The following is a 15,558-nucleotide window of genomic DNA, read 5'->3' as shown; positions in this document are numbered from 1 at the left end:
TGTTTTATTGGTCGATTTAAGTAACTTATGTGTCAATGCTACACCATAGAAGTGAATATTAAATAACACCATAGAAGTGAATATTCAATAATTGTACAAAGGTGACCATTGATCGAATGTCAATTGTTTGTATAAATCTTAACAGGTTCTTTTGTTTTACTCAGGTTCTTTTATTATTTATAAGTCAAAACTTTCTCTTGATTCATGTCATTTTTTTTTTACATTTTTTATTAACAATAGTTTCTTTTGTCATATTCAGGTTGCCTATTGTTCTATCTGAGGAGACATGCTGATCTTTGGGATAAGGCTAGCATCCTCATACACTTCACACAACAAATTGCTTCAGCGATGAAGTACCTAGAACACAAGAGATTTATTCATAGAGATTTAGTGAGTGCTTCGTCTTTGTTAAATGTTTAAACTAATAATATCTCATTTTTGGTTCCTTGCTGAAAGCAAAGGAACCTATGTATTCAGGTTGGCGTGTGTGTGTGTGCGTGTGTGTGTGTGTGTGACGCTTTAGCTTGTATGCACGATAACTCAACAAGGGAATTACCGATCACTACCATACTTGGTGTGTGGGTGGCCCATAGTGACTAGATGAACCCTATTGATTTTGGTGCCGGCAAAGGTCACCAAAGGTCAGTTAGATGCCAAAAACCAATATATTAAAAACAGCAATAACTCCCATTGACAGGGTCCGACATGGTTGATATTTTGGGAGTAGTTGTGAATGGAGTAAGGGATCGTTTCCAAACATAACGGTGATGTGATCGAAGGTCAACAAAGGTCAATTAATGATAAAAAACTAGTATTTTTGCGATAACTTGAGAACGAAATGTCCGTTAGGGTTGGGAGTTACTTCAATGTAATCCAATTGTCAACCCGCATCTGGGTGACCCTTGACCTCAATTTGACCTCTGGTGACCTTTACGTGTTTTTGGGGATTTTTACAGTTTTGATGCTATTTTCAGATGTCAAAGGTACCTTCTGATCATAAATGTCAATAGGTTGACCCCGTGTGACCTTTTTGTGCGAAGTTATATGGGGTCAAAGTTTTTTGGTCGGAGTTAGGATGGCTGTACAGACTTGTCGTTTTGTTTTTTGGAATCAGGAGATAAAACTACATCTGAAACCAAGGTCAAAAGGTCAAAGGTCACATTAGAAAAAATGTGCCTATTTTGGGAGGAAACGAGCAAAAAAGGAAATGTTTGGTTTTGATGCTAGATTTGGATATCAAAGGTACCTTCCGATCAAAAATGTCAATAGGTTGACACCCATGTGACCTTCGTGTGCGAAGTTATACAAGGTCAAAGTTAATTTTCAGACATTTAATGCAATTACTCCCAGTTCCAAGGTGTGACACGGTTGATAGTTTTGGACAAGTTGCAAATGGTATAGGGGAATATTTTCAAACTTAACGGTCATGTTATCCGAGGTCACCAAAGGTCAATTAATGTTAAAAAACTAGTATTTTGGGGGGAGAAAATGGGCAAAGAAAAAATGTCTGAATTTTTATAGTTTGATGCTATATTCACGTCTCACCGCTCAAAAAGGTCAATAAGTTGACCCAAGGTGACCTTTGTGTGTTAAGTTATATGAGGTCAAAGTTAATCTTCAGACATTTAGTGCAATAACTCCAAGTGCCAAGGTGTGACACGGTTGATATTTTGGGACAAGTTGCAAATGGTATAGGGGAATATTATCGAACTTAACGGTCATGTGATCCAAGGTCACCAAAGGTCAATTAATGATAAAAAACTAGTATTTTTGCGATAACTTGAGAACAAATTGTCTGTTAGGGTTTGGAGTTGCATCAATGTAATCCAATTGTCGACTTGCATCTGGGTGACCCTTGACCTCAATTTGACCTCTGGTGAACTTTTCATGTTTTGGGGATTTTTACAGTTTCGAGGCTATTTTCAGATGTCAAAGGTACCTTCTGATCATAAATGTCAATAGGTTGACCCCCATGTGACCTTCGTGTGCAGAGTTATACAAGGTCAAAGTTAATTTTCAGACATTTAATGCAATAACTCCCAGTTCCAAGGTGTGACATGTTTGATATTTTTGGACAAGTTGCAAATGGTATAGGGAAATATTTTCAAACTTAACGGTCATGTGATCCGAGGTCACCAAAGGTCAATTAATGATAAAAAACTAGTATTTTTGTGATAACTTGAGAACGAACTGTCCGTAAAGGTTGGGAGTTGCTTCAATGTAATGCAGTTGTCGACCCGCATCTGGGTGACCCTTGACCTCAATTTGACCTCTGGTGACCTTTTCGTGTTTTGGGGATTTTTACAGTTTCTAAGCTATTTTCAGATGTCAAAGGTACCTATTGATCATAAATGTCAATAGGTTGACCCCTGTGTGACCTTCGTGTGCGAAGTTATACGAGGTCAAAGTTACAAAATATTAATGAGGTCACGGGTCAAACATGAAAAACTCCAAATTGCAACAACTTGGCTACTATTTATTGGAATTTCGTCAAACTTGGTATGATGATATTGGTAGATAGTCTTCACACACTGATGTGTGTTGCAATTGATATCATGCATATTTATGAGGGGGGGCTTAGCAATATTTCGTTATGAAAAGTTTGTATGCACGATAACTCAACAAGGGAATTACCAATCATTACCATACTTGGTGGGTGTGTGGCCCATAGTTAGTAGATGAACCCTGTTGATTTTGGTGCTTGTATCATGAATATTAATGAGGTCATGGGGTCAAACGTGAAATACTCCAAATTGCAATTACTTGGCTAATATTACTAGTCGGAATTTTGTCAAACTTGGTATGATGTTAATGGTAGATAGTCTTCACACACTGATGTGTGTTACAATTGATATCAGGGCTTAGCATTACTTTGGCAACAAAAGTTTGTGTGCATAAATTGCTGTTGTTGTATTAGGGCTTTGTTTAAAATTTCCCTATGAATGGAACTAATGAACAGCAGCAAGGAACCATGAAATGTTTTCATTCTGGTTGTTAAAAGGAATACCTCTTCTATCTTGTTCAAATGGAACGGAGTAGTTCTTTTTTTTGTCAGTCTAAATGAGTAAATCTTCCCTTTGTTTATAATAAAATGATGAAAGGGGAGAAATCCACCCCACCCCCCACCCACACCACCCATCCATCTCTCTCTGTAAAATCCACAGAACTCTGTTTAATATATGGCAAACTAGGTTGTTAAAGGCAACCATCAAAAGGAGGGTACATTTGGAAGCCACTTCTTAAGTATCACTTTCATAATCCTTTTTGCATAATCCTATCCTACTTCTCCCGGTTAGCTAAAATATGGGCATTTTATATTTATTTTTCAATTTATGTTGAATGCTTTTTGGTCACATTACGGAAGTAACTCTGCTTGTGAAAGTCGGTGATTCATCGACGCATACTATAATTGCAGTTAGTAAAGAGCTTGTTCTGTTTGGAAATTATTTGTACAAAGACTATGTGTTTAATAACATCCTTCTGGTTCTGAAATTCTGTGTTTACAAAAGTAAGGTTAAAAAAGAGAATTTAGCTATGGTAAAATTGATCTAAAGAATTTTTATTTAAAAGAAAAGTTTATGTATCAAACTAATTGTAATCAAAATGCATTTGATATCAGATGGTATAACTGGAAATCTTTATTTGATTTGAAGTCTAATGATTTATTGGTTGTTGTGGATAATATTGACTAATGGTCATAAAGTATATGTTATTATGAACTGTACATTGCTTGGATACTTGATGGAATGATAATAAAAAATATATAAAAAAAATAAAGTAAAATAAAAATAAAAAAAATTATAAGTTGTTGTACCAACTCCCAATCCTCTATTCTTGAATGTTTTGTTTTATGTTTTCCTAACACAATTAACGGTTCAGGTCTTTCAATTTTCCTCAAAACTGTAATATTTGTCATTATTTTTTTTCTTTTCAGGCTGCCAGGAATTGCCTTGTGGGTGACAAGAATGTGGTTAAAGTAGCTGATTTTGGCCTAACCAGGTAAAAATTTGAGCCTATGAATTGCTACAAATATTTTCTATGCCTATCTTCGTAAATTCCAGTGAATTGTTCAACATTGGGACGCTGTCTGTAAGGAAGGCTCGGCCAATCATTGTTCGGAACTTTGTTTATCGTTCTGTTCAAAGAACCAAAAGTTTGGGAAAGATAAGATGGCCAGTCGTTCCCAATTTCCGGGAACAGTCCTTGGATTTCTTGTACCATCCCTGGGACTAAAAGAGTCTCCAGAATTGTCTCCAGGTTTTGTTGTACTGTGTCTGAATCTCTACAAGTGTTCCTGGAGTAATCTCTGAATTTTGTAACACAGGCCCTGAATAAGTTAAACTTTACCTGTTTGCTACAGAAGCAGCTGGAAACAAAAGGAAAAATGCCCCATTAACTACACACATAAAGTTCATTCACACTCACAGATGACATCAAACATAGATCACCAAATAATTCAACAACCTTTGGTTCCTTGGCCTTGCTTTTTCATTTTGTCCAAATTACTTGTTTCAAGATCCTTTCTTAAAACTTGGGCAAGAAAGAATGGACTTTAAACATAGCTGTCCACCACAACTGAAATGCCCTAAAAGACTCCACCCTCTAAATACTATCATGCCAACATGAGGGTCAACATCAATATCATGTACCCATATTTCCTGGTCGTATGGTCACCTAAGGAGAAAGAACTTCCTCGCAGATTATAAAATAATATTTTCAAACTCCAAGAAGACTTTTAATTAATGTTGCTGTTTCAGATATGTTCTTGATGACCAGTACACAAGCTCAGGGGCAAGGTTCCCTATAAAGTGGGCACCTCCTGAGGTCCTTCACTTCACAAGATTCAGTAGTAAATCTGATGTATGGGCATTTGGTAAGTTGACATTCCTGCTGCCCTAGATGCTCTTTGTAAGTAAGTACATAGGGAGTGGCCACGTCTCAAATTTTCACCGATTTTGTGACGGTATCTCAAGAGCAACCCATTGGTAAAGGGAGTGGTGTTGTAATTAGTCTCATAGTGGTGGCATGGAAATGCATGGTTTTTCCAGCTTAATTGTACAAACATATCACCAACAAAGTAAGACAAGGTGTTCTATTTGAGTGCAAAATTTCCTGTGTATTTGTTGCCTCAGTGACAGCACTGGTGAGCAGTAAAGGGACCTGTGATGTGGGAAGAGGTTTAGGGGCCGGGGGAGGAGGAGGGGGGAGGCTATCCCTCAATAATTTTCACAGCAATTTTTTTTCACTCAGTCATGGTGCAGTGATGGCCGGAAATTCCTACATCACTTAAGATTTCTCAAAACTGCTGGACCCTTTACCCCCCAAATCTCCAAACTGTGTTGGTGTCTCTACACTATACCATTCAACTTTCAGTTAACATTAATGCTTGTAATACACACCATTACTCTGACCCAGCTAGGCTATATATAGAAACTGGTAGCCTAACCTACATAACATTCTATGTATCCTAGACTACACTAACACACTAGGCCTAATGATAAAACACATAGAGATAAACCTTTCTGTAGTTCAGATTGAAGCTAGAAATCTTGGTCAATGTCTTTTTTTTTTCGGGTTATAATGTAGCTTTAATGTTTATTGCAAGTTTAGTTTTACTACCCAACCAACCAAGAAAGAAAGAATTCTTATCTCACCCCCCCCCCACCCCTCCTCCCACCCAAATAAAACATAATATAATAATTACAAATCAAGGAGTAATGTCATATGCCTCTTGCTCGATCTAGGAATTTTGATGTGGGAGATTTTCAGTGGAGGTAAGACCCCTTATCCAACTATGAGTAATGTCGAGGTTGTGTCGCAGGTGACAAGACAAGGATACAGAATGGAACAGCCAGAATACTGCCCTCGACCTGTCTACCGAATTATGCGAGATTGCTGGGACGAGGTAAGCCGAGAGTAGCCTCATCTCATTAATGTCGTTTTGGTATTCTTAAAGTTATAAAGACCATTCGGTGCTCTCCAATGCTGTTAAAACATTGATTGCACAATCTCAATTAATAATGAAGTTTCACAGAGTTGTGAAATTTATCTTGTCAGTAGCTCAAATGTGTTTAATTTAAAAGGCATTAATTTTATGTAAATTCATTTCAGTCAAAGGTCAAATGATAGCTGAGGCATTTTTTAAGTGATGATAAAAATGACACATTTAGTATATACTAATGTTGTTTGTGTCAAAGGTCAATTGATGACTGAGGGATAGTTTAAGTTTTGTTTGAAGTGAAGGATTGAAAACAATTCCGTAATCATTTCGGCTTTGCATGTGCAGCCTAGGGCAGATGAATTGCCACTGGTAAATATCACCCGACGTAAGGCTGGTGATGACATTTTTGGAAGTTTTGTATATAACAAACAGCACCACACACTATTGTAACGTATTTAGTGCCCTTGAGGTGCAACTGTGCACCCCCTGCCCCCACCACACCAATCCAAATATTTCTGAATATTCTGTCAATAAAATGGTTCTTCCTCATACGTTAAATTCTTTTGACTCTAGCTTTACCCTACAGCTTTTCCGCATATTCTTTTGTATTTTTTTCGTGATTGACAGGAATTTTTTTAAACGAATCGTGATGTTAGCATTTGCCATCTTTCTTTGGATCTTCTCACTTATTTTCCTCCATTTTTCTCTTTCCATTTCCAGAAACCCGAAGATCGACCTTCCTTCAAGATTCTCCTGAGTAAAATTATGCACCTTTCAAATTACGATGACAGCACTACCGTCCAGTCGTGGGCTCCGTAGATACGGAAGGACGGGACTCTTCTTGGAAGTTCTCATCATTTATACCTCGGAGGAAAGGAGATGGAGTTGTTGTGTTTTGCATACTTCCAGTACGGACCATCGATAGGGTCATGTGTCAAAGTAATGGAGTGTTTAAAGGATGACTCTCAGCGGAGAGATAGTCATTTGGTCATATCAAAAAACCATTTGTTAATGCAGATTGCATTTCAATACCCTTTTTTTTTTTTTTTTTTCTTGAAGATTTTGCTCTGAAACCAACCATAAAGGCTAATCGTGAAAACATACAAATCACAGCGAAGCTTCAGCTTGTAGCCATCTGCAAATAGAAATGGGGGATAAAGAAAAATGAACCGAAATAATATTTTGGCACCATTTTTCAAAGTTGTCACAGATTTGCTATTTTGCAGATAAGGGTCAGGGGGCTGAATGCTTTATTTATGCCATTCAGACCAGCGGCTAATATTTCTTAAAATTCTTGACGAAGAAGACCGTGTAGAGAACACTCTATTAAAATACCTTGAATTGATTCTCTGGAGACAGGAGATATGGTAACGAGAGGGGAAAAGGAGTACTTTTAAAGTAGCAGTTTCGGCTTTGATTGAAAATATCACATTGACGACATTTTGTTTCTCAGAATAGATTAGAAGGGAAATAAGGTCTATTTTGGATTTCTTGCCGGTCAGACATGAATTATCGTTGTATAGTCAAATCATTCCAAAGTCTTGCCCACAGAGTTCCGTTCATTTCCCACAAGAATGCAGTAATTTTAGAATGGACTGTGTTTTCGTCTTGTCTAATAACCAGTGCTGCATATGACTTTTGTTGGGATGAACCCAGAACGATAATTGAAAGCAGGGATGCTCCTTTAAAGTATCGAAAGGGGTGTCAAATCTAAACACCAGAAAAGTATTGTGAGATAACTTGCACTGTCAAATTTGCCTATTTTGTGGGAATTCACATGTCAAATACTATTGATAGTTTTTGTTCAAGGTTTGAAATTGCAAGGGCGGTGAGCCCTCGTGGACAGGGGTGGACTGATGGGGATCTGGGGCTTTGGGGACAAATATCGGTTTGAAAGTTCAATATTTTAGCCTTCTTTTGCAAGTTCTGGCAGTCACTAATAGGGTGACATTTGCCTTACTTCTACAGTTAAAATTTGAAAACAGAATCTTACTCGTTTCAAGCAAAGGAAATTCCATTTTTTATTTTAATTTTTCGTTTGTGAGACTTTACATCAATCAGTCTTCGGGAAATATCTTAATTTCAAAAGAGCCAAAGCTGAGATTACAGATTTTTGGCTTGTGTCGTGTTTTTTTGGTATCTATATATTGCCAATTTTTATTTTTTTCTTTCTTTTAATATTCTTCGTTTTTTTTTTTGGCAACATAAGAAGAAATGATCACCGAAACCTTTATGCACCTAATTAATTATATGCAGCTGATCAAATGCATTGTTTTCTCCCAATTTTACCCACTAAAAGAAAAGAACTGTTTTTCGGTGATACCATTTTTGGTGTGCGAGTGATCAATTTGTCACCACATCAGATCACAGTAAAATATTGATGTAACAAAAAAAATAATAATTTAGGCAATTTGAACCAACATCGGTAGATTGTAAAGACGAAGATGGAGAAATTGTCGAATTATGCCGTTGGTTAAATTTGGACCAAATATGCAAAGATACTAAGAGTCACTTTAGACCAAAATCAAATTTAGAATTTCAACTTTCTTTTCATCTATGTAGTTGTGAACGACAGTGTCTGTTAATTAGAGAAACAATAATGGAAGGTTGTGAAATGATGTAATAGTTAATGTTGTTGTTAAAATGATATATCATGCCATATTTTGTTGACTTTTTTTCTGTTTTAATTCAATTCTGTTTGTTACATAAAAATCATGTAGTATGACATCTATATAGTTGCTATTAGAATTATTCTGTCAGCTTGTAAGTTGGGAAACATTCCCTGTTCAAACTATATCTCTTATTTTTTTATTTTTTTTGACTGCTTGACCTCCTAATTTACCCAACTTTTTTGGGATAAAATCCTTGAAACAGCCCTGAGTTTTAATCTGTAGCTATTATTGTGAGACCATTTTGTCATCTTGTTAATTTTGAAAGAAAAAAAATAAAAGCCAACATTACTCATCCGTAGTAGTCAACAGACCATATATATATTGCATCTGTACAATACAACAAAATGTGACTTGTAGTCAATAGTAGTCAACAAGCCTACCAGTTTATGTTAACATTTATACTCATCGGTAGTAGTCAACAGACCATATATATATTGCATCTGTACAATACAACAAAATGTGACTTGTAGTCAATAGTAGTCAGCAAATCCACCAGTTAATGTCAACATTCTCATTTAAAAATTTTCTCGGTTAGCCACTGTGAAAGAACCAGAATGTCACACATATTACTTAGAAGTGGGTAAACCCTACATAAAAAAAAAGTAACATATGTATTTGGGCCAAGATATGAAAACCAAAATTGTGTGAAAAGAGATTAACAGTTGTATGATAGAGTGGTAACCAGTGATATTAGGGGGGGGGGGGGGGTCATGAGAAATGGTTTTGCAACAGTTGTGTGTATAGAAAGTTTTATATCTTGTTGCTTAGCCTGTTTAATGTACATCTATAATTCATGTTCACACGCTGCCTCTATTTTTGTAAAAAAAAAAAATTGTGGGGGGTCGGATTTTTTTATATACCATTTTTGGCAGCTTGCTACAGAATAGCTTCAAACGCAATCGTGGCTTTTTCAATGTCAATGGGTTAAGTTAGTTGTCTGCTTTGAATGATAAGTTGTAACATTGTTGATGTTGTTTGGATAATTACAAACTCTTTATCTTAAAACAGAAGTTCAGAACTTTAGGACAATATATGAAAGCAAACATTTTGTGTCAAATTTATTTATGAGGAAATGTCAGCATCTTGAGAGAAGGAGGGGTGTGGGTGGGGGAGGAGGGGTGGGGGAGGGTAAGAGGGACAAGATTGAGAAGAGGAAGAGAGAGATATCTGATTTGCGGATGTCAAAAAGAGTATTGTTGATCTCGACGAATTGATAATAATTTTTATGTTCTTTTGGGACCGAGTGTTCCAATCCACTTATGCAACTCACAAGTTTTCAATCATGATTGAAATTTTCATGAGAATATTTTCAGGGATTTAGTTGAATTAAACTGAATACTTAGGTTTTTAAATTGATGTTGGCTTTAACAGGCTTATAGTGAATACTGAGGTTCTATAGATCTCCTATGTTTATACCTTTTTACTCACCCTAACGGATTTTTACTCCTAAGCAAGTCATTCTGTATATCTCTAGAGTGTGTAGATATACCAGTACAAGATATATGTACTGTTACTGCTACTGGTAACTCTTTCAACTCGCATCCTTGTACTTAATGCGACTGTACTCGTTGTTTCTAAACAACGTGCACTTTAACGGTGAGTATACACTGTAACGGTGGGTCGGATTGCTCCATACAGCAGACATCGATGGGATAATTCCAAATTGCAGTTCTTGGGCCCTGAGAAGGACTCGAGTTAAGCTGATGTCCCCGATTGTTTTTGTCAGGTCTTGTTTAACCCCACACAACCATCTTTCGACCCCAAGTTAAAAAACCACATTTATCTTACTTTCTCAGTTTTACGATATTTATTGCTTGGATTAGTGACCATTGAGAAAGATGGTGAAGAGGGGGGTGGGGGAGAGGGGGTGGGGGATGGAGGAAGGGAAAGGAAGAAAACGTGTGTACATTGTAAATTCTGCATGTTTGGTACGTACCATGGGATATTGATCACTTTTGTAGTTTCGTCTCGCGTTCCATCGGGATGTGTATCTATGCTTAATGCGTAAATGAAAGAACTTATAATGACCATGATGTATACCTAATATGAATCGGTATTTTGTAAACGTCTTCTTTAATTGAAGGAAGCCGAAATAATTGCAGTTTGAACTAAACTGATCAATACTTTGATGTAAATAGATAATGTGTGTAGTGTTCTTTTTTGTTTTTGCTGTGTTCAGTTAAGTGTTATCTTGACAAGTGTCTGAAAACCATTCCCAATCATACCAATATTTTCAACAACAACAAATTCCTTGATCAGCGATGTCATATTTCATTTCATTGCATTTATTTATTTGTTTTCTCACAACATTCTGTTGATAATAATACATATAAAGTAACAAAGATACAAACAGTTGTGAAAGGAAATGCTCTAAAAATCCTTTATGGCTTAACGACTAGAGCACTCCCTATACTTAACAATGAAAATATGTCTCTAAACAAGAAACAAACAAAAACGAAGAGAAATAAAAGAAAAACCATGACCCTGTCCCTGACCCCACTCATACCCTCCTTTCCCACCTTTCCCCACAGTGGTGGAGCGTCCATACAGTCAGGGGAGGCGGATGCCCCTCCTGACGGACTCAAATGGACTACTGACGCACTTTTCAGCTTTTTACTTATTCGCGATTATTGACTTTTTTTATTGCGCTCTCATCTACCTATTGACATTTGTCACATCTGCAAATTAGCAAGGCCCGAAAGGGTCATTTCCGGAGATCTAGGGAGTATCTTTACTCAAAAAATTTCTGTACGTTCCGCACCAACCTGTGGTGGCGCTCCGCTTAGATAGTGTCGAAAGCGCCCCTACAGACCATTCTCGTGCCCCCGACCAATACCCCCAGCTCCGCCACTGACTGTTTCCCCGCCCATAACTCCCAGCTAAAAACCCACCCATCCACCCAAAAACCTTCCATCCCTACCCTCACCCAACAACTGTTGAAACTTATGTCTGAAAAAGGTACATGACATAATACAAATATCAATAGTTGTTTAGAAGTGTCTTAGTTTTTTTTTTAAGAGTGGAAGCGAGCTTACAGTTGTCAAATCTATAATATGTAAAGCTTGGGGGAGGGGAGGGAGAAGGGGGAATAGAGTTTATCAGTAAAACTTCTTTTTGAGTTTTTTTGTTCTAGCCTACTGATCAGGTTATTGAGTTTGATTAGGTGGGCGGTTCCCTTTACGTACCCTCATTTTAAATCAAGGGCGTAGGAACCGGGGTGCGCCAGCCCCCCCAGTGAAAAATATGGGGGGCGGAAGTATCGTTCCGCCCCCCCCCCCGCTCCGCAAGTCAGAAAACCCCTTTTTCATTTCCAAATGAGAAAAAAATCTCATTTGAAGCACCAAATTGCATCTAAGGCCAGGTGAAAATGCAAAATTATTTACAAAATGGAGTGGGTGTTGAAGTGTGCTATATTGCACCAAATTGCATCTGAGGCCACCTGGAAATGCAAAAAAATTCCAAAGGGGAGGGGGACACCCCCTCCCCTTAGACCCCTCCCCCAGGCCGGCCATCAGTCTTCAGCCCCCCCCCCCCTCCCACTCAAAAGTACCTTCCTACGCCACTGTTTTAAATATTACATGAACAATAGTGTACTCATTTTGCATATATAACTTTAAAATCAAAATTAGACAGTGCAACTAACAGGGGACTACAAGGGGGTGACGTAATTGTCCCGGGCTTCCGACCTGGCTCAATCTGTTGCTAATTTAAGGTGGATATTTGTCCACGATCATCACATGGATCGGGTTCCAGGTTAGCTAACTTGTGTCCTATAGAGTCACCGTACTCTGACCTACACCAAACTAGACACAAACTAGACTGAAGCTCGCAATGAACACAGATGCTTGAGGGCTAGAGCGTATTTATTTTGTACTTTTTTATGATATCGCTAGTTATTTCAAATAGAAAATGCTTAGATGCAATTGCAAGGCCTGGCAAGTGCCATTTCCAGCGATCTGGGAGGCATTTTCGGCCAAAATTTTGTTGTACGCTTCGCGCTAATCATGTTAGCGCTTACGCTTAGATATACGGCTCTGATATAGTTTCCAATGCCGAATCTACGGCTCTGATAATTTGTCTACAGGTACGCCCTTCCTTGGCAAATTCCACGCTACGCGCCTGACTACCCTCAGATTGGCAATAATATAAAAAATAAAAAAACAATAAAAAACACCGGATACCTCGTTGCGAAATGAGTTCAGCTAAAAGAATACACCAACAGGAGCTACCCCCATCAAAACAAAAGCAACATAGCTCAAGAGAAGATTCAACAATGAAGTTCATAATATGGTGTCGTTCTTTTTATGTTTAACTTAGAGACACACCCTATAGTGGGACTGCTATACTTATTCGCTCTTTTCGTTACTGTGAACCAAAACGTAAGTTTGACTGGCATGAACAAAATATCAAACTTGTTTGCCATCTGTCTCGCGATGGATAGTTTTATGCTTTCGTTCATGAACGAATCATTTTAGCACGAATATTGTATCGTGTATTAACTATTCGGTACATGATTATGCGGAACGTAAACAAAATTCTTAAACATATTTCACCAAAGTTGAATGCTTGTCGTTATGTGCATTGTCTAGCAATTTTAGAAGCAAGTTTATTTTATTTTATTTGTGGGAGACCCACTCCTTATCCCAGTGGCGTAGGAAGGGTGTCCCCCTCCCCTTTGGAATTTTTTGCATTTCCAGGTGGCCTCAGATGCAATTTGGTGCAATATAGCACACTTCAACACCCACTCCATTTTGTAAACTTAATTTTGTATTTTCAACTGGCCTTAGATGCAATTTGGTGCTCCAAATGAGATTTTTTTTCTCATTTGGAAATGAAAAAGGGGTTTTCTGACCTGCGAACCGGGGGGGGGGGACGGAATGATACTTCCGCCCCTCCACATTTTTCACTGGGGGAGGGGGGCCGGCGCCCCCCCCCCCGCCCCCCGGTTCCTACGCCCTTGCCTTATCCTCTAACCCCTACCCTCTCACTCCATCCTCTCACGCTTCTTCTTACCCGTATACCCTTCATCCCTCACCACCATCCGACTGCCCCCTTGGTCCGATCTGAAGCGGAAAAAGTAAGCTCCAGGGACTTCAGAACCTTCGAATGTGCACTTTCCCCCACTGGAGCTGACGACCCATTGTACTTCTCGCCAACTGATCAAAGCATGTGGGCATGTTAGCTCAGTGTGGAGTGTTAGTGTCAAGGGCGTAGGAACCGGGGGGGCTGGGGGGCGCCAGCCCCCCAGTGAAAAATATGGGGGGCGGAAGTATCATTCCGCCCCCCCCCCCCACTCCGCAAGTCAGAAAACCCCTTTTTCATTTCCAAATGAGAAAAAAATCTCATTTGGAGCACCAAATTGCATTTAAGGCCAGGTGAAAATGCAAAATTCTTTACAAAATGGAGTGGGAGTTGAAGTGTGCTATATTGCACCAAATTGCATCTGAGGCCACCTGGAAATCCAAAAAAATTCCAAAGGGGAGGGGGACACCCCCTCCCCTTAGACCCCTCCCCCAGGCCGGCCATCAGTCTTCAGCCCCCCTCCCACTCAAAAGTACCTTCCTACGCCACTGGTTAGTGTGGAGTGTTAGTGTGGAGTGTTAGCTCAGTGGTTAACGCCGGTGCCTTTCAATCATAAGGTCCCCGGTTCGAGTCACTCCCAGATTAATGTATGTCGTCCAGTTACAGAGTTGTTGACAATTAACAATTCATAATCATGGACGTTAAATATGAATGTAAGAGACTGACTTCGGTCAGCTTGCGGCTTTGATAAGCCAATGAGGCTTCTTCGCGAGTTCCTGCTTGCAGAAGGATCAAATATATATACTTGTTGGTCCTTTATGCTTATCTCATTTGGAGCCCCAAATTGCATCTAAGGCCAGGTGAAAATGCAAAATTATTTACAAAATGGAGTGGGTGTTGAAGTGTGCTATATTGCACCAAATTGCATCTGAGGCAACTTGGAAATGCAAAAAAAATTCCAGGGACGACCATCCCCTTAGACCCCTCCCCCAGGCCGGCCATCAGTCTTCAGCCCCCCCCCCCCCCCACTCAAAGGTACCTTCCTACGTCACTGATTCCAACAATTTGTAACAAAATGATATGAACTTACCACTGAATAGATCACGTCAATTACACATAAATTGTACACTTCATAACGGGTGCAAGATACAGTGATGTCAGTTATTGCGCAACTATGGGAATTTCCCATAACTGTTGAGTCACACGTGTGATCCATTAGGAGAGAGAAAGAGTATTATGTCAGATCGCTCTTTTCTGTAAAAATAGTTAGCTTACTTGTGCCAGACCAAATGATATAACAATAAGTCAAGTATAGTAGTACTAGTGTTTGATAAAGAGACCTTTAGAACTTTCATAGGAAGGGTGTGTTTAAGTTTTGACAAGATGCCTACGCCTTTTGCCAACAAGAGAGGAAACTAATATGGCTAATGTGCTCACGCCAATTGAGCTTGGAGTCTATATTAAAACACCTTTAGAATTTTACGAAATCAACCATTTTGCAGTGGTTTACCATGATTGACATTAATATTAAAGTAAGCCTGCATAACTCTATTTGCATTGAAGAACGATATATACTTTGTTTTGTAACATAGTTGGTTAGGGTGTGTGATAGGTACCGCCCTGTACCAGGTCACACCGCAGACTTCTTTGTATGTACACTAGGGTGTGTATGTGTGTGTTTGTTTGTTTTTTTTTTTGGTTCTTACTGTTTTTTTTTTTGTTTTTTTTTTTGTTCTTACTGTGTTTAAGTGTCAGGCAGACGTGTCGAGAGTTGGGCGTTTAATTAGAACTTGTACCGGACGAGTATAGAAGGAATATTGCCAACGAATGCCAATTTAAAGGAGAGCTCGAACAAGACAGGACGGATACTTTACCGTTACAAACCTAGAAAACTCGGCTGATTATAGACGAAGGGACCCAAAA

At 38.7% G+C, this 15,558-nt stretch overlaps 1 protein-coding gene across 2 annotated transcripts in view; it reads left to right on the top strand.

The window, feature by feature from the left end:
* Positions 1–10,755, top strand: part of LOC139980306 (tyrosine-protein kinase Tec-like) — a 49,109-nt gene extending 38,354 nt beyond the window's left edge. For both annotated transcript variants that reach the window (XM_071991868.1, XM_071991869.1), the window contains exons 14-18: positions 260–390; positions 3,935–3,999; positions 4,758–4,873; positions 5,745–5,905; positions 6,662–10,755. In XM_071991868.1, the coding sequence (XP_071847969.1) occupies positions 260–390; positions 3,935–3,999; positions 4,758–4,873; positions 5,745–5,905; positions 6,662–6,760 (572 nt within the window). In that variant the 3' untranslated portion in view covers positions 6,761–10,755. The remainder of the gene's footprint in view (positions 1–259; positions 391–3,934; positions 4,000–4,757; positions 4,874–5,744; positions 5,906–6,661) is intronic.
* Positions 10,756–15,558: the final 4,803 nt, after the last annotated feature.

This window comes from Apostichopus japonicus, chromosome 14 (genome assembly GCF_037975245.1).
Source record: "Apostichopus japonicus isolate 1M-3 chromosome 14, ASM3797524v1, whole genome shotgun sequence".
NCBI classification, from domain to species: domain Eukaryota; kingdom Metazoa; phylum Echinodermata; class Holothuroidea; order Aspidochirotida; family Stichopodidae; genus Apostichopus; species Apostichopus japonicus.
The sequence above is the reverse complement of the archived record's forward strand: the minus strand, read 5'-3'. Positions and strand labels throughout refer to the sequence as shown.